The 18,957-nt window shown below is 51.6% G+C and overlaps 1 protein-coding gene across 1 annotated transcript in view; it reads right to left on the bottom strand.

The window, feature by feature from the left end:
* Window positions 1–18,957, bottom strand: part of fer1l4 (fer-1 like family member 4) — a 527,478-nt gene that overhangs the window by 490,609 nt on the left and 17,912 nt on the right. The window contains exon 3 of the mRNA XM_072515422.1: window positions 4,595–4,683. Coding sequence (XP_072371523.1) covers window positions 4,595–4,683 — 89 coding nt within the window. The remainder of the gene's footprint in view (window positions 1–4,594; window positions 4,684–18,957) is intronic.

Here is an 18,957-nt window from a genome sequence, read left to right as displayed (position 1 = left end):
ACCCCCGCACGACCCCCGACTCACCACCCTCGCCCTCCCCCCTGACCCATCAACCCCGTCCTCCCCCTGACCCATCCCCTGACCCAACCCCCCACAACCCATCATCCATGCCCTTCCCAATAACCCACCCCCCCCAACCTCCCCCATCACCCAATCCCCATCTACCACCCTCCCCCATAACCCACCCCCTATGCCCCCCCACCCATAATCCATCCCCACCCCCATGCCCTCCGCATAACCTGCCCCTCACACCCCCGCCCTCCCCATAACCCACCCCCCAATCCTCCCTTCCCCCTGACCCATCCCCCCGCCCTCCCCCAAAACCCATTCCCCACCCCTCATCTCCCACCCTCCCTCATCCCCACCGTTCTCCCCCATCCTCCCCCACTCCCCCTACCCCCTTCCTCATAACCCATCCAGCTCAGCAATTCTGAGGCAGTGGAACAAACATTAAATTGCAAATTCGGGTTTGTTTCCAGGCCGCTAACTCACGATTTGACACTGGGGCAAGTTGGAGCTGAGAGGGGAAGCCTACCCTTTCCCCAACTAATGCCCTTAAGTAACCACTTAATGGCCATTTAAAGGCCCTTTTCTGCCCAGCCTCAATTTTAGGCTGCTGGACAGATGATGAAATCGGGGATGGGGGAAACCGAAAGTTCAATGTCAGAAAGAGGGTGATGGGGTGCTGGAGTGCTGGGACCCTCCACAAGGAGCCACCTTCTAATTGGGGGACCTGAGGATCTCTGGATCTCCAATCTCCCCCTGACCTATCCCCTGAGACCCCGAGCATCACCCCCCCCATCTTCGCAAAGCCCCCAAGCCTTCCACCCCCATTCCCCTTGACCCCAGCAATTATCATTCCTCCATTTCCCAGCAGCTCCTCCTCCAGCCACGCCTTTCACCAATCAACGTGCATTAGAGTGTGATAAGGCATTGTGCCTGCTGGAGTTGGCAGAAGTCTTTGTATTCTGAACATTCTGGCTTCATGGAGCAGGAATCCTGCAGATTCACATCTCGCTTCTCCAGGGCACAGCCATGAGGAGCCGCTGCCTTGCCCAGTTCTGTTCGTCCAGCCTTCCCAGTCTAGTCTGACCTTGTCCAGACCAGCCGGTCCACTCCAGCCTGCCTGGTCCCTGCCTTCCCTGTCCACTCTGTCCTGCAGTGCAGTACAGCCCTGCCCAGTCCAGCCCTGCCCAGTCCAGCCCTGCCCAGTCCAGCCCTGCCCAGACCAGCCCTGCCCAGACCTGCCCAGACCAGCCCTGCCCAGTCCAGCCCTGCCCAGTCCAGCCCTGCCCAGTCCAGCCCTGCCCAGTCCAGCCCTGCCCAGTCCTGCCCAGTCCAGCCCTGCCCAGTCCAGCCCTGCCCTGCCCAGACCAGCCCTGCCCAGACCAGCCCTGCCCAGTCCAGCCCTGCCCAGACCAGCCCTGCCCAGACCAGCCCTGCCCAGACCAGCCCTGCCCAGTCCAGCCCTGCCCAGTCCAGCCCTGCCCAGACCAGCCCTGCCCAGACCAGCCCTGCCCAGACCAGCCCTGCCCAGACCAGCCCTGCCCAGACCAGCCCTGCCCAGACCAGCCCTGCTCAGACCAGCCCTGCCCAGTCCAGCCCTGCCCAGTCCAGCCCTGCCCAGTCCAGCCCTGCCCAGTCCAGCCCTGCCCAGTCCAGCCCTGCCCAGTCCAGCCCTGCCCAGTCCAGCCCTGCCCAGTCCAGCCCTGCCCAGTCCAGCCCTGCCCAGTCCAGCCCTGCTCAGACCAGTCTGGTTCAGTCCACTCAGCCCACCATGTCCAGATTAACTGCCTCAATTGTGGACAATCCCGATCAGTGGCCTGGATTTTCCGCAACCCCGTGCCAAAATCGTGTTTGGCGCGGGGGCGGAGAATCACCATTCACGCCCGAATCGGGCCCGGCGCCGCTCCCGCGATTCTCCAGTCCGCTCACGTGTGAATTACACGGCGCGACTGGGGGTCATTGCCGAGGCCCTCCCAGTGATACTCCGGTCCAGACCGGCCGAATTCCCGTCGGCATGGTTCTAACCACGTCTGGCTGGTCGGGACTCTCACACGGTGGCTGCGGACTCAATCCTTGCGAATGCCCAGATTCGGAACCGGAGTGCGGGGCCCATATCCACAGCTGAAGCTGCGAGAATTACTGCGGGTCCCTGCCAGCTCCCTGCAGGTAAGTGAATTGCTCTTTATTTTTTTCAGGAAAGTCTGGAGTGAAACGCCAGTGTTTTTCCGGCGGCGTGGGGTCATAGCCCCATTTTTTGAGAATCCAGCCCAACGTGTCCCAGGCGTGAGACAGCTGGAATGATTGGCTGCGACCATTAGCAAAATGAGGTTAATATCCGAGACACTGAATTAAACATTTGGTGGAGGGGAAATGCTGCTGATTTTCACCTTCGATTCTCACTGCCTGGGTGATATAAAGTGCCTTATTCAAATTAGTGAATATTATTCAAAATATTTTTCAGTCAAGAAATAATCAGGTTGAATCATGGTGGAAATTCAATAAACTGATAATAATCTGCAAGTGTTAAAATCATTGGAACAATCTGGTTTGGAATATTTCCCGGAAGAATTTGCCTCGAGTTCAGTGTTGTAGAAAAGCAGTTTCACGCCAAGCAGCATTTGGCATACGGAAAGCTACAGGGCGACGTTAGTGTGGGCCAGTGCCAAACAGCGCCCTGGCAAGGCCTCCCAAGCACGGCCGACGAATCGCGGCCCGGGAGAATCTGGCAAATCCATATTTAAATGAGCAAATATGCATATTGGGATCTCAGCGAGATCCAGATCGCAACGTCTTGTGAGATTCTGTTCAATCTTGTGAGCTGTTTCGAGCGTCGTGAATTTCACAAGAGGCCTTGATTCCCACCCCATGTCTCTCCCACAAGTGGAAACATCCTCCCAGTATTCACCCTGTCAATTCCCCCAGGATCCTGCAATAAGTTCACTTCTCATTCTTCTAAACTCTGATGGGTACAGGCCCAATCTTTTATCATAAGGCAAGCTTTTCAAGAACAAAGAACAATTCAGCACAGGAACAGGCCCTTCGGCCCTCCAAGCCTTCGCCGATCACGTGTCCTATCTAGACCAACCGCCTGTATCCTTCTATACCCCGTCTGTTCATGTGCCTATCCAGATAAGTCTTAAAGGTCGCTAACGTATCTGCCTCAACCACCTCACTTGGCCGTGCATTCCAGGCCACCACCACCCTGTGTGTAAAAAAACTTCCCCCGCACATCTCCACTGAACCTTTCCCCCCTCACCTTGAACTTGTGCCTCCTTGTAATTGTCATTTCCGCCCTGGGAAAAAGCATCCCAACTGTTCACCCTATCTATACCCTAAATAATATTATAAACTTCTATCAGGTCGCCCCCTCAGCTTCCGTCTTTCTAGATCAGAGAATTTACAGTGCAGAAGGAGGCCATTTGGCCTATCGAGTCTGCACCGGCCTTGGAAAGAGCACCCTGTCCAAGCCCACACACCCACCACATCACCGTAACCCAGTAACCCCACCTAACCTTTTTGGACACTAAGGGCAATTTATCATGGCCAGTCTACCTAACCTGCACGTCTTTGGACTGTGGGAGGAAACCGGAGCACCCGGAGCAAACTCACACAGTCACGGGGAAAACGTGCAGACTCCGCACAGACAGTGACCCAAGCCGGGAATCGAACCTGGGACCCTGGCGCTGTGAAGCAACAGTACTAACCACTGTGCTACCGTGCTGCCAACTGCCAAGACTGAAGCTCCTCCACTTCTACCTTCTTGATCCCAATAGCCACCACACTCGCGCTCACATCTCTCTGTCCCTGACCATGGGCCAAATCAAACAGCCTTAGTCAAAGGGTGTGGGTGTCTTCTGGAACAAAGTGTCCAGATAACATTCCCTCCCCTCATGTGTCACAGTGTCTGTAGCTCAGCCCCCAGCTCATTGATCCTGAGCCAAAGCTCCTCGAGCTGCAGGCATTAATTCTACATGTGGATCACACTGGCATTCATCAATTCCCACATACTGCAGCTGCAACACATCACCTTCCCTGCCATTTTCATTATGTGTTTCTGCAGTCGTTTTAATTAATTTTTCATCAAAAAACACTATTATTCCTAATACATTTTACTATTGCGTGTAGGAAAGAAACACTGCCAGGCACCATCCTGCCATCCCCCATCCCCATACCTCCAAAAAGGAGTAACCCTAAATCCAAGCCCCCAGACAGCAGATCCACACCCCTTCCTGCACCCCTTCCCATGCCCCACACCCTCCCCTCCCCACACCCCTCCCCAAGCCCCACTCCCCTACCCCCTCCCCAAATGCCACACCCTTCCCACACTCCTCCCTACACCCTTCCCACATACCTCCAAAAAGGATCAACCCTAATTCCAAGCCCCCAGACAGCAGATCCACACTCATCCCCACGCCCCTCCCCACACCCATCCCCATCCCCCACACCCCTCCCCACCCCCACCCCCACCCCATCATAACTGAAGCAATCTGAAATCTGCAACCCCCCAACTCCTGCTCAGTCCAAGTGAATCTCCTCCATTTAGTGAGGACTTTGTCTGATTAACTGACTGCGGGCTCTCAACACTCACCGGTTACTGAAGAGTTTGCTATGGTTATAAACCCGGATCTCCAGCATCTCTTCAATAATGTCCTTTCCATAATGAGGCCAACGGAATTCCTGTAACACACAGTCTGCTAGGTTAGTTTCAATGTAGTAACTTCAAAGTATTACCAATGTAAATTTAACCACCGGTTTGGGAATTATATTTTCTAATTCTCTATTCCACCAGATTTAGTATGAGTCAGTTATCATGGGTGCACTGGTCCTGAGTAATTACAAACCATGGCTAGACGTGGACCTCCACTCTCGCGGCAATGTTGAAGGTGGGAAGGGCACTAGGTTAGGGGGCAGATAACTTGCCTGAACCCCATCTCCTTCCCAATTCCAGCAAAGTGAAGTCGGGGGCAGGCAGGCGCATTGTTGGGCTTCTTGCCCAGCCACCAATTGAGGCCATTAATGACCTGCTTCTGCTGGTGTTAACCCAGTGTGGGTGGAGGTGTCAACATGTGATTTGCACGACAGGTAAAACTGTGTAGCCTGCTTGTGGTCTCTCGGGGAAAGGGAGAGGGGAGCGGCCGGGGAAAGGGGGGGGGTGGCCGGGTAAAAGGGTGGGGTGGGGTGAGTGGCCGGGGGAATTCCTTCGTTCAAAGATACTCAGTGCCTGATCGAGTGACATGACATGGGGAAGGGGATGGGTGATCCCCTTGCACTTGCTGCCTACCCCCTTACACCTCTCTCCCCACAACCCCTACCCCATGAATCATCTCCCACTATTACATACCCCTGTTGCCTGCATCACTCTGAAATCCAGGGACTCCAGTAAATGTCATTCCTGCTGTAGCCACGACCTACTCAGTGGTGCTGCCATTCAGACGTCTCTGACTAGCCAGAAGCTCTCGGTAAGTGGAACATACTTTGCCAGGATTCTTCATCCCAGAAAAGGCCTGCGTCTCACTACTTGAGCACCGGAATAACACCGGGCCCACCCAATTGAGACAAACTGGAGCCCTCCAGCCAGCACACAAGTCTCCAGTTTCTCCATAAAATCCAGCCCCTTGTGTGTGTAGCTGTCTGGAAGGTGCGACAGTCAAGGATAATTTTACACTTTTGCAAAACTTCATCCAGTTAAAGGATGGTTCTGTAGCACCGATCCCACTTTTGAATAAAGTTTGGGTGTGACTCTGGCACTCAATGAAACTCTGAAAGTATGTGTTGGATTCCACAGTTAGTGTCACAACAATATGTGAAAGAATAGAAATATAAATGTTTGCACTGAGTGCTGAATTTGGTGCATTTGAGTGCTATAGTGAGAGTTTGGTGACTGAGGGAGTTAGGTGAGGAGGGAGTAAAGTGCTCCTTTCATTTTGTTTCCTACATTTCCGCAAAGAGCGAGAAGGGAGCCAGGAGTTTACAGAGAGTGCAGCTGACTGGGAGCAGAGTCGGAGGGCGGAGGTCCAGTTGGTCCACAGGGCAGCTATATTCTGTAAGGTAAGAGGGGATGGAGGCTAGGCCAGTTGCATGCTCCTCCTGTAGGATGTGGGTGGTGAGGGATACCACCGGTGTCCCCGCTGACTATACCTGCGGGAAATGCACCCAACTCCAGCTCCTCAGAGACCGTGTTAGGGAACTGGAGCTGAAGCTGGATGAATGTCGGACCATCCGGGAGGCAGAGGGGGTGATAGAGAAGAGTTCAGGGAGGTAACCACACCCAAGGTACAGGACAAGAATAGCTGGATTACAGTCAGGGGAAAGAAAACAAACAGGCAGACAGTGCAGGGATCCCTCGTGGCCGTTCCCCTTCAAAACAAGTATACCGTTTTGGATGCTGTTGGGGGGGGGATGACAGACCGGGGGAAGGCCCTAGCGGCCAGGTCTCTGGCACTGAGTCTGGCTCTGGGGCTCAGAAGGGAAGGGGGGAGAATAGAAAAGCAATAGTTGTAGGAGATTCAATGGTTAGGGGAATAGATAGGAGATTCTGTGGTCGCGAGCGAGACTCCCGGAAGGTATGTTGCCTCCCGGGTGCCAGGGCCAGGGATGCCTCGGATCGTGTCTTCAGAATCCTTAAGGTGGAGGGGGAGCAGCCAGAAGTCGTAGTGCACATTGGTACCAACGACATAGGTAGGAAAAGGGGTGTGGAGGTAATAAACGAGTTTAGGGAGTTAGGCTGGAATTTAAAAGCCAGGATAGACAGAGTTGTCATCTCTAGTTTGTTGCCGGTGCCCCGTGTTAGCAAGGCTAGGAATAGGGAGAGAGTGCAGTTGAACACGTGGCTGCAGGAATGGCGTAGGAGGGAGGGCTTCAGGTATTTGGATAATTGGAGCGCATTCTGGGGAAGGTGGGACCTGTACAAGCAGGACGGGTTGCATCTGAACCAGAGGGGCGCCAATATCCTGGGAGGGAGGTTTTCTAGTACTCTTCGGGGGGGGTTTAAACTAATTTGGCAGGGGAATGGGAACCGGATTTGTAGTCCAGCAACAAAGATAGCCTATATTCAGGACGACAAAGCATGTAGTGAGGCAGTGGGGAAGGTAACACTGACAAAGGAGAGTACTTGCAGGCACGGAGATGGTTTGAAGTGTGTGTACTTCAACGCAAGAAGCATCAGGGATAAGGTGGGTGAACTTAAGGCATGGATCGGTACTTGGGACTACGATGTGGTGGCCATCACGGAAACTTGGATAGAAGAGGGGCAGAAATGGTTGTTGGAGGTCCCTGGTTATAGATGTTTCAATAAGATTAGGGAGGGGGGTAAAAGAGGTGGGGGGGGGGTGGCATTGTTAATTAGAGATAGTATAACAGCTGCAGAAAAGCAGTTCGAGGAGTATCTGCCTACTGAGGTAGTATGGGTTGAAGTCAGAAATAGGAAACGAGCAGTCACCTTGTTGGGAGTTTCCTATAGGCCCCCCAATAGTAGCAGAGATGTGGAGGAACAGATTGGGAAACAGATTTTGGAAAGGTGCAGAAGTCACAGGGTAGTAGTCATGGGTGACTTTAACTTCCCAAATATTGAGTGGAAACTCTTTAGATCAAATAGTTTGGATGGGGTGGTGTTTGTGCAGTGTGTCCAGGAAGCTTTTCTAACACAGTATGTAGATTGTCCGACCAGAGGGGAGGCAATATTGGATTTAGTACTTGGTAATGAACCAGGGCAAGTGATAGATTTGTTAGCAGGGGAGCATTTTGGAGATAGTGACCACAATTGTGACTTTCACTTTAGTAATGGAGAGGGATAGGTACGTGTAACAGGGCAAGGTTTACAATTGGGGGAAGGGTAAATACGATGTTGTCAGACAAGAATTGAAGCGCATAAGTTGGGAACATAGGCTGTCAGGGAAGGACACAAGTGAAATGTGGAACTTGTTCAAGGAACAGGTACTACGTGTCCTTGATATGTATGTCCCTGTCAGGCAGGGAAGAGATGGTCAAGTGAGGGAACCAGGTTCACAAGAGAGGTTGAATGTCTTGTTAAGAGGAAGAAGGAGACTTATGTAAGGCTGAGGAAACAAGGTTCAGACAGGGCGCTGGAGGGATACAAGATAGCCAGGAGGGAACTGAAGAAAGGGATTAGGAGAGCTAAGAGAGGGCATGAACAATCTTTGGCGGGTAGGATCAAGGAAAACCCCAAGGCCTTTTACACATTTGTGAGAAATATGAGAATGACTAGAGCGAGGGTAGGTCCGACCAAGGACAGTAGCGGGAGATTGTGTATTGAGTCTGAAGAGATAGGAGAGGTCTTGAACGAGTACTTTTCTTCAGTATTTACAAATGAGAGGGGCCATATTGTTGGAGAGGACAGTGTGAAACAGACTGGTAAGCTCGAGGAAATACTTGTTAGGAAGGAAGATGTGTTGGGCATTTTGAAAAACTTGAGGATAGACAAGTCCCCCGGGCCTGACCGGATATATCCAAGGATTCTATGGGAAGCAAGAGATGAAATTGCAGAGCCGTTGGCAATGAGCGTTTCGTCCTCACTGTCAACAGGGGTGGTACCAGGGGATTGGAGAGTGGCGAATGTCGTGCCCCTGTTCAAAAAAGGGACTAGGGATAACCCTGGGAATTGCAGGCCAGTTAGTCTTACTTCGGTGGTAGGCAAAGTAATGGAAAGGGTACTGAGGGATAGGATTTCTGAGCATCTGGAAAGACACTGCTTGATTAGGGATAGTGCATGGATTTGTGAGGAGTAGGTCTTGCCTCACAAGTCTTATTGAATTCTTTGAGGAGGTGACCAAGCATGTGGATGAAGGTAAAGCAGTGGATGTAGTGTACATGGATTTTAGTAAGGCATTTGATAAGGTTCCCCATGGTAGGCTTATGCAGAAAGTAAGGAGGCATGGGATAGTGGGAAATTTGGCCAGTTGGATAACGAACTGGCTAACCGATAGAAGTCAGAGAGTGGTGGTGGATGGCAAATATTCAGCCTGGATCCCAGTTACCAGTGGCGTACCGCAGGGATCAGTTCTGGGTCCTCTGCTGTTTGTGATTTTCATTAATGACTTGGATGAGGGAGCTGAAGGGTGGGTCAGTAAATTTGCAGACGATACGAAGATTGGTGGAGTTGTGGATAGTGAGGAGGGCTGTTGTCGGCTGCAAAGAGACATAGATAGGATGCAGAGCTGGGCTGAGAAGTGGCAGATGGAGTTTAACCCTGAAAAGTGTGAGGTTGTCCATTTTGGAAGGTCAAATATGAATGCGGAATACAGGGTTAACGGTAGAGTTCTTGGCAATGTGGAGGAGCAGAGAGATCTTGGGGTCTATGTTCACACATCTTTGAAAGTTGCCACTCAAGTGGATAGAGCTGTGAAGAAGGCCTATGATGTGCTTGCGCTCATTAACAGAGGGATTGAATTTAAGAGCCGTGAGGTGATGATGCAGCTGTACAAAACCTTGGTAAGGCCACATTTGGAGTACTGTGTACAGTTCTGGTCGCCTCATTTTAGGAAGGATGTGGAAGCTTTGGAAAAGGTGCAAAGGAGATTTACCAGGATGTTGCCTGGAATGGAGAGTAGGTCTTACGAGGAAAGGTTGAGGGTGCTAGGCCTTTTCTCATTAGAACGGAGAAGGATGAGGGGCAACTTGATAGAGGTTTATAAGATGATCAGGGGAATAGATAGAGTAGACAGTCAGAGACTTTTTCCACGGGTGGAACAAACCATTACAAGGGGACATAAATTTAATGTGAATGGTGGAAGATATCGGGGGGGATGTCAGAGGTAGGTTCTTTACCCAGAGAGTAGTGGGGGCATTGAATGCACTGCCTGTGGAAGTAGTTGAGTCGGAAACATTAGGGACCTTCAAGCAGCTATTGGATAGGTACATGGATCATGGTAGAATGATATAGTGTTGATTAATTTGTTATTAAAGGCAGCACGGTAGCATTGTGGGTAGCACAATTGCTTCACAGCTCCCGGGTCCCAGGTTTGATTCCGGATTGGGTCACTCTCTGTGCGGAGTCGGCACATCCTCCCAGTGTGTGCGTGGGTTTGCTCCAGTTGCTCCAGTTTCCTCCCACAGCCCAAGATGTGCAGGTTAGGTGAACTGGCCATGATAAATTGCCCTAGTGTCCAAAATTGCCCTTAGTGTTGGGTGGGGTTGCTGGGTTATGGGGATAGAATGGAGGTGTTGACCTTGGGTAGGGTGCTCTTTCCAAGAGCCGGTGCAGACTCGATGGGCCGAATGGTCTCCTTCTGCACTGTAAATTCTATGATAATCTGATTAATCTAGGACAAAGGTTCGGCACAACATCATGGGCCGAAGGGCCTGTTCTGTGCTGTACTTCTCTATGTTCTATGTTTAATATAGAAATATATACTCTATACTTTTATACTCTATGCCTCTATTTATAAACCCAGTGATGCTATAAGTCTTCTTAACAACTGTTTCAAGTTGCCTGGCCACTTTCAGAGAATTATGCACTTGAACCCTGAGGTCCCTCTGCTCCTGTCCTCCCTTCAAAGTTGAGCCTGTATTGCCTTCCCATATTTCTTCTCCAAAATGCATTACCTCACATTTTGCTGCATTGAAGTTCGTCTGCCCATTTGCCCAATTTGTCAATGTCCCTCTGAAGTCGCTCAGCGTCATCCTCACAATTCACTATTCTCCGAAGCTTCTTATCATCTGCAAATTTAGAGATTTTGCCCTCAACACCCACTTCCAAATCATTTACATAAATCAGAAAAAGCAAGGGTCCCAACACTGACCTCATTTGGAGTATTGTGTTCAGTTCTGGGCACCTTACTTTAGGAAGGAAGTTAAAGCCCTGAAGAAAGTGCAGAGGACATTTACTGGAATGATACCAGAAATGAGGAATTTTAGATACGAGGGAAGATTGGATAATTTGGGTTTGATCTCTTTGGAGCAGAGAAGATTAAGAGGCGGCCTTATTGAGATGTTTAAAATTATGAACAATTTTGACAGTGATGCACGATCAATGACCACTAAAGCTAGGTTGTAGTCCAACTGAAGGCTTTAATAAGCTAGATGTTTCCCCCAGCAGCTCAGGTACAGAAGAAGGCTGCTGGGGTGGCACGGGTTCTTATACCCCGCCGAGCAGGGCGGAGCTATCATACATTCTAACCAATAGAAAGCATACAGTTTCCACCAATGGTGCTTTAGCCCATCAGGTACTGTAATACCTATAATACCACATTCACCCCCTGTTAAAAAAGAGTCTGGCGGGGGGGGTGGCCTGAAACTACAAAACATTGCAACATGGTATAATTAGTTATGGAGGTATCGTAATACCTCCGTACAGTGTTTAGTAACTATTTACCATTCTGATAGCTATGTACATTTGATGGTTTATATTTACACTTTGCAATTAAAATGAAGCAATCAGTCGATCGGGGGCCCTGGTCATCCTCGGTGATCGTCGGAGCTTCGGTGGCAACTCCAGTGGAGGCTCGGGCGTCTGTGATTCCGGGAGCGTGGCTTCGATCTCCATGGCAGCTTCGGCACCCCTAGACGGCGCTGGTGGGTAAAACGGCTGACCTGGGAAGGGAGCGCCTGCGGGGGGGGCGTCGGTGGGTGGAGGGGCCTAGACGGAGCCGGCAGAAGGACCGATCCTCCTGTAAGGTGCTGCGGTGGGGGAGAGGGTGGGACTGGTGGCTGGGATGTGCATGGGGTTCCGGCGGGCGCCAGGTCCCGTAGGGAGACCGTATCTTGTCAGCCGTCGGGGTACGCCACGTAGGCGTACTGGGGGTTAGCACGGAGCAGATGGACCCTCTCGACCAACGGGTCCGACTTGTGCGCCCGCACGTATTTTCGGAGCAGGGTGCTGCCAGCCAGGTCGGGAGCGAGGTCCCAGAGGAGGAATTCCTAGGGAAGACAAGGAGACGTTCGTGGGGTGTCTGGTTGGTGGTCGTACAAAGCAGTGACCGGATGGAGTGGAGGGCATCCGGGGGGACTTCTTGCCAGCGGGAGACTGGGAGGTTCCTGGACCGTAGGGCCAGTAGGACGGTCTTCCAGACCGTTCCGTTCTCCCTCTCTACCTGTCCGTTACCCCGGGGGTTGTAACTGGTCGTCCTGCTCGAGGCGATGCCCTTGCTGAGCAGGAATCGACGCAGTTCGTCGCTCATAAAGGAGGACCCCCTATCACTGTGTATGTAAGCGGGTAACCCGAACAGTGCAAAGATGCTATGGAGGGCCTTGATGACGGTGGTTGCGGTCATGTCGGGGCAGGGGATGGCGAATGAGAACCGGGAGTACTCGTCAATCACGTTCAGGAAGTACGTGTTGCGGTCGGTGGAGGGGAGGGCGCCTTTGAAGTCCATGCTGAGGCGTTCAAAGGGACGGGAAGCCTTTATCAGATGCGCTCTCTCTGGCCGGTAGAAGTGCGGTTTGCACTCCGCGCAGATTTGGCAGTCCCTGATGGCTGTTCTGACCTCCTCGAAGGAGTAGGGCAGGTTGCAGGTCTTGATAAAATGTAAAAAGCGAGTGACCCCCGGGTGGCAGAGGTCCTTGTGGAGGGCTCGGAGGTGGTCTACTTGTGCGGTGGCACATCTGCCGCGGGATAGGGCGTCAGGAGGCTCGTTTAGCTTCCCGGGACGGTACAAGATCTCGTAATTGAAGGTGGAGAGTTCGATCCTCCACCGCAAGATCTTGTCGTTTTTTATCTTGCCCTGCTGTGCATTATCAAACATGAAAGCAACAAACCGTTGGTCAGTGAGGAGAGTGAATCTCCTGCCGGCCAGGTAATGCCTCCAATGTCGCACAGTTTCTACTATGGCCTGGGCCTCCTTTTCGACTGAGGAGTGGCGGATTTCGGAAGCATGGAGGGTACGAGAGAAGAAGGCCACGGGTCTGCCCGCTTGGTTAAGGGTGGCCGCCAGAGCTACGTCGGATGCATCGCTCTCGACCTGGAAGGGGAGGGACTCGATGGCGTGCATCGTGGCCTTTGCAATGTCTGCTTTGACGCGGCTGAAGGCCTGACAGGCCTCTATCGACAGGGGAAAAGCTGTGGATTGGATCAGGGTTCGTGCCTTGTCCGCGTAGTTGGGGGCCCACTGGGCGTAGTAGCTAAAAAGCCCTAGGCAACATTTCAGGGCCTTGGAGCAGTGAGGGAAGGGGAACTCCATAAGGGGGCGCATGCGTTCAGGGTTGGGGCCTATAACTCCATTTCGCACTACGTAGCCGAGGATCGCTAGGCGGTCGGTGCTAAACACGCATTTATCCTTATTGTATGTAAGGTTAAGGATTTTTGCGGTCTGGAAAATTTTTCGGAGGTTGGTGTCGTGGTCCTGCTGGTCATGGCCGCAGATGGTGACATTATCGAGATACGGGAATGTTGCCCGTAAACCGTACCGGTCAACCATTCGGTCCATCTCGTGCTGGAAGACCGAGACCCCTTTGGTGACACCGAATGGAACCCTTAAGAAGTGATAGAGCCGCCCATCTGCTTCGAAGGCAGTGTATTTGCGGTCACTAGTACGGATGGGGAGCTGGTGGTAGGCGGAATTGAGATCCACCGTGGAGAGGACCTTATAATGCGTGATCCTGTTTGCCAGGTCGGATATACGGGGGAGAGGGTACGCGTCCAGCTGCGTAAACCTGTTGATGGTCTGACTGTAGTCGATGACCATCCTATGCTTCTCCCCGGTCTTTACCACCACTACTTGAGCTCTCCAGGGGCTGTTACTGGCTTCAATGACTCCTTCTCTCAGCAGCCTTTGGACCTCTGACCTATTAAAGACCCGGTCCTGGGCACTGTACCGTCTGCTCCTGGTGGCGACGGGTTTGCCATCCGGGGTGAGGTTCGCAAACAGGGAAGGCGGGTCAACCTTAAGGGTCACGAGGCCGCAGACAGTAAGGGCGGGGGGGGGGGGTATAGGGCCGCCGAATTTGAAGGTCAGACTTTGGAGGTTACACTGGAAGTCTAAACCCAGGAGTGTAGCCACGCAGAGGTGGGGAAGGACGTAGAGACGGAAATTTTTGAACTCCCTTCCCTGGACTGAGGTTTGCTACACAAAACCCCTTTATCTCCACTGAGTGGGAACCGGAGGCCTGGGAGATTTTTTGATTAATGGGGTGGATGAAGAGAGAACAGCGTCTTACCGTGTCAGGGTGTACGAAGCTCTCCATGCTCCCAGAGTCAATTAGGCAGGACGACTCATGCCCGTTGATGAATACGGTCGTCGTAGCAGTTGTGCATGCTCAAGGCCGAGACTGATCCAGAGTCACCGAGGCTAATCGCAGCAGTTGAGAGTTCTCTTTGGGCAGTGCATGGTCGGCCGAGCTGGGGTCCTGGGGGTTCATCCAAGATGGCAGCTCCCATTGGTCGCACATGGCTGGGGGTGGACAAAATGGCGGCACCCATCCCTCCAATGTGGCGTCCGCAGAACAAGATGGCGGCGCCCGGGGTCCGCTCGTGGCCCTGGAATATGAAGATGGCGGCTACCGCTGGCCGCACGGGGCCCGTGGAGATGTTTGGGGTTGCGGTCCTCATTCGCCGCCGGAGACTGACGCAACCGCACGGGCCTGACATACCCCCACGAAATGGCCCTTATTGCTCATCCCTTGCAGGTGGATGCACGGGCCGGGCAGCGCTGGCGGGGGTGCTTGGCCTGCCCGCAAAAGTAGCAGCGGGGCCCCTCGGGGTTGCCAGGCCGCCTTGCAGCGCAGACCTGTGGGGGAATAGGTGAAGTCTCGGGGTCGGCCACAGAGGGGTTCCACGCTGCCCAGGGGGCTGCCGCGCGGTCGGGAACGTAAGCGCGGGCGTCCCTGGAGGCCATGTCCAGGGAGCCTGCAAGGGCCCGTGCCTCCCCGAGACCCAGCATGTCCTTTTCCAACAGACGCTGGCAGATTTGTGAAGACAGCATACCTGCCACGAAAGCGTCCTGGACTAAGAGTTTTGTGTGTTCGCTCGCCGAAACCTGCGGGCAGCTGCAGCTTCTTCCCAACACCAGGAGTGCACGGTAGAATTCTTCCAGCGATTCCCCAAGGGTTTGTCGCCTTGTTGCAAGCAGGTGCCGGGTGTAGACCTGGTTTACCGGGCGAATATAATGTCCTTTTAGCAGCTCTATTGCTGCATCGAAGTCTTCCGCTTCCTCGATAAGGGTGTAAATCTCCAGGCTCACCCTTAAGTGCAGGACGTGCAGTTTCTGCTCTCCCGTGGGTGTGTTTTCGGCCATCCAGAGATATCCTTTAAAGCACGCCAGACAGTGCTTAAAGATTGCCGCTGAGTTCGCCGCGTGGGGGTTAAGTTGCAGACACTCCGGCTTGATTCGGAACTCCATCCTTTCTTCTTAAAAAACTAGCTTATTAAATTGATGCACGATCAATGACCACTAAGCTAGATGTTTCCCCCAGCAGCTCAGGTACAGAATGAAGGCTGCTGGGGCGGCACGGGCTCTTATACCCCACCTAGCAGGGCGGAGCTATCATACATTCCAACTAATAGAAAGCATACAGTTTCCACCAATGGCGCTTTAGCCTATCTGGTACCGTAATACCTCTAATACCACAGACAGGGTAAAGAAAGATATTCTGTTTCCACTAGTTGGTATGTCAGTGACTCGGGGTCACAATTTCAAGATGGTCAGCAAGAGAGCTCGGAGTAAGATGGGGAGAAACTTATTTACTCAGAGAGTTGTTGGGGTTTGGAATGTGCTGTCTGGGAGAGTGGTGGCGGTGGATTCCATTGGAGGTTTCATAAGAGAGCTGGATATATATTTTTAAGTGATGAATTCAGAGGGTAACGGAGATAGGGCTGGGGAATGGGACTAGCTGGGTAGCTCTTTTGGGAGCCGGTGCAGTCACGATGGGCTGAATGGCCTCCTTCTGTGCTGTAAATAACAGACAAATCCTACCTTCAATTATAATTATAATAATCTTTATTGTCACAAGTAGGCTTACATTAACACTCCAATGAAGTTACTGTAAAAATCCCCCAGTCGCATCATTCCGGCGCCTGTTTGGGTATACAGAGGGAGAATTCAGAATGTCCAATTCTCCTAACAGCACGTCTTTCGGGACTTGTGGGAGGAAACCGGAGCACCCGGAGGAAACCCACGCAGACATGGGGAGAACGAGAACCGAACCTGGGATCCTGGTGCTGTGAAGCAACAGTGCTAGCCACTGTGTTACCATGCTGCCCATAGATCAGGATCACGATCAGGTTAGTGTTGCACTATAATCTCTGGATTTGTGACTGTTTAAAGGTAGATGTGCGCAGTTAGCTTTGCACTGTTATATCTGATGTCAGCAGTGTTCCTTCATTGCAGGAGAATGGCAGTTGAAGGCTCAGTGGGGGGATTGGAGTCAGAGATATGGAGGTGGAAAGGCCCTGGTTTCCTGGGTTTGTTGGACAGGATGTGGAACAGTTAAGCCATGCAAGAAAATGAGGGGTCTAAAGGGGAGTGTAGTTACTGTCCACATGTGGGTGTATCTCAGGGTGTGCTGGCAAAGTTCTTACTGGGCGTTGAGTTCACCAGCAACATTTCAATTATCCTCACTGAGAGTGATCTTGGACATTGTTCTTTACAATGAGAGGGTCAGCTGGGCCTGCGATTTCAGTCATGCCCCACAGAATACGAAGTACAACACTGGACATGAACATAAACATTGGATAAAGAGTGAACACAAAAACACAACATTGTTTCTTGCATGACAAAGAAAAATTGCTAACTCACCCTCTAACAATCAAGTAAGAAGTCTTACAAAACCAGGTTAAAGTCCAACAGGTTTGTTTCAAATCACTAGCTTTCGGAGCACTTCTCCTTCACTGAGGAAGGAGCTGTGCGCACACTCCAAAAGCTAGTGATTTGAAACAAACCTGTTGGACTTTAACTGATGTTGTAAGGCTTCTTAGTGCGCTCACCCCAGTCCAACGCCGTCATCTCCACATCATGTCTAACAATCAATGCAGACCAACTCAGCACATTTAGCATTCTCATTCAGCTGCTCTCACCAAATGATGATGATGCAGACATCAATAAAGAAACCAATTTAAAGTGAATTATTTACAAGTGATATTTCAATGGCAAAAACACCCAATATCACCTTTGTACTTTCAAGCCTTATATTAATAACAGGAAGGTTTTGGACACAGAGATTCCCTGTTTGACCAGAGGGTTCTTTCATATGAACAAAGAAAATAGGAGCAAAAATAATAATCTAATAATAGTAATAATGATAATATTTTATTACTGTCACAAGTAGGCTTACATTAACACTGCAATGAAGTTACTGTGAAAATCCCCTAGTCGCCATATTCCGGCACCTGTTCGGGTGACAGAGGGAGAATTCAGAATGTCCAATTCACCTAACAGCACGTCTTTCAGGACTTGTGCGAGGAAACCGGAGCACCCGGAGGAAACCCACGCAGACACGGGGAGAATGTGCAGACTCCGCACAGACGGTGACCCAAGCCGGGAATCGAATCTGGATCCCTGGCGCTGTGAAGCAACAGTGCAAACCACTGTGCTACCTTTGGTGGCCATTTGGCCTCTCGAATATGTGTGGGTGTGCACGCTTGTGCATGTGAGGATGTGCACGCATGTGTGCTATTTTGTGTTTGTGAATACATGTTTATAGGTGAGCAAGTGTAACGTGTGATGTGTGTGTGTGTGTGTATATATGTGTGCACATGTGTAGGTGTGTGCATGCACTGGGGTGTTTGATTGTGTGTGCTCGGGTGTGCATGTGAATATTGACTCAAGCGTGGGTGCAGGTGTGTATGCGTGCGCATGTGTGTATGTGATCTGTGGGGGTCGGCGGTCTTGGGGAGTGGGTGGTCCCTAGGGTGTGGTCAGTTGGGGGGGGTTGGGCAGTCTCGGGGGTGGGCGGTCGGTCTGGAATATTTGCAGTGTGTGATGAGAGAATGCCACTTTTCTCACTTGGAAGAATCTGAGACAGGAGGAGTGGTCACCCTCCCAAACTATCCCTGCCCCGACTGTCCACACCCCTTCAAATCACCCAATACTCCTCCATATGATCCAACCCCCCTCCTAATCCACCCAACCCCCCTAGACCGCCCAAGCCCCCCCCCCCCCAGACTGCCCAACATCCCCCTGCTGCCCTCCACCCCCCCCCCCCCCGCCCCCCATCCCAGGCCGCCCAACGCCTCCTCCAGGCCATCCCCCACCTCGCTTCCCCCCACCCTCCCCAGACAGCCCAATGCCGCAGACTGTTCAGACTCTCTGACCACAATAACTGTTCCAGCCAGTGGAATATTTTGCAATGTGGCTTCTGTTGTAGTGTGGAGAAGCGTAGAGTTCATTTTATCTTTGGTCTGGTCACCAAAATAACATAAATTATTGATCAGTTAATCTGTTCTCGGATATTGGCCAAGGGATGGATTATGACCAGTCAATGATAAATATCACCACAGTATCTTGTACATTTGGACATGGTTACAGTTTACTTCCTCATCTTAGAGGGATTTTGAACAGAAGTTGTGACATTTTTAAATGTTTGTTTCAGTCAGGCTGGAAGCTGTTGCCAGTATTTGCAAAGCCTCCCTGTATTTATCACTTGTTACTCTGACAATAGATTCTGAGGCCTCCACCCACTTTGCTTAAGGTGGGGCAGATTCTACATAACACAAAAACGTCACAGTGAAACTCCCCAAACCCCTGGGCAGGTTCTGTTCTTCAATTCGTTGCTGATTTACACAATCAAAGCTGCAGCACATTCTTGGTTATGATTCACTTAATGAGCCCTTCCTCGCACTCGCTGGTAGAACCTCTAAACACCTCGCCTACGTTCGGGTGGCGGCTTCTAAATCTTTGTGTGAGTTTACCAATCCAAAGTGGTAAGAGGAAAAAAAAGTTTGAGATTCTTTTCGTGAAAGTTTGAGATGTTTACACTGGGAAGTAGACCACCCTATGGAGGCGGTGACACAGTGACTAATAGTCCAGAGACCATAAGACCATGAGATATAGGAGCAGAATTAGG

This window comes from Scyliorhinus torazame, chromosome 8 (genome assembly GCF_047496885.1).
Source record: "Scyliorhinus torazame isolate Kashiwa2021f chromosome 8, sScyTor2.1, whole genome shotgun sequence".
Classification (NCBI taxonomy): Eukaryota; Metazoa; Chordata; class Chondrichthyes; order Carcharhiniformes; family Scyliorhinidae; genus Scyliorhinus; species Scyliorhinus torazame.
The sequence above is the reverse complement of the archived record's forward strand: the minus strand, read 5'-3'. Positions and strand labels throughout refer to the sequence as shown.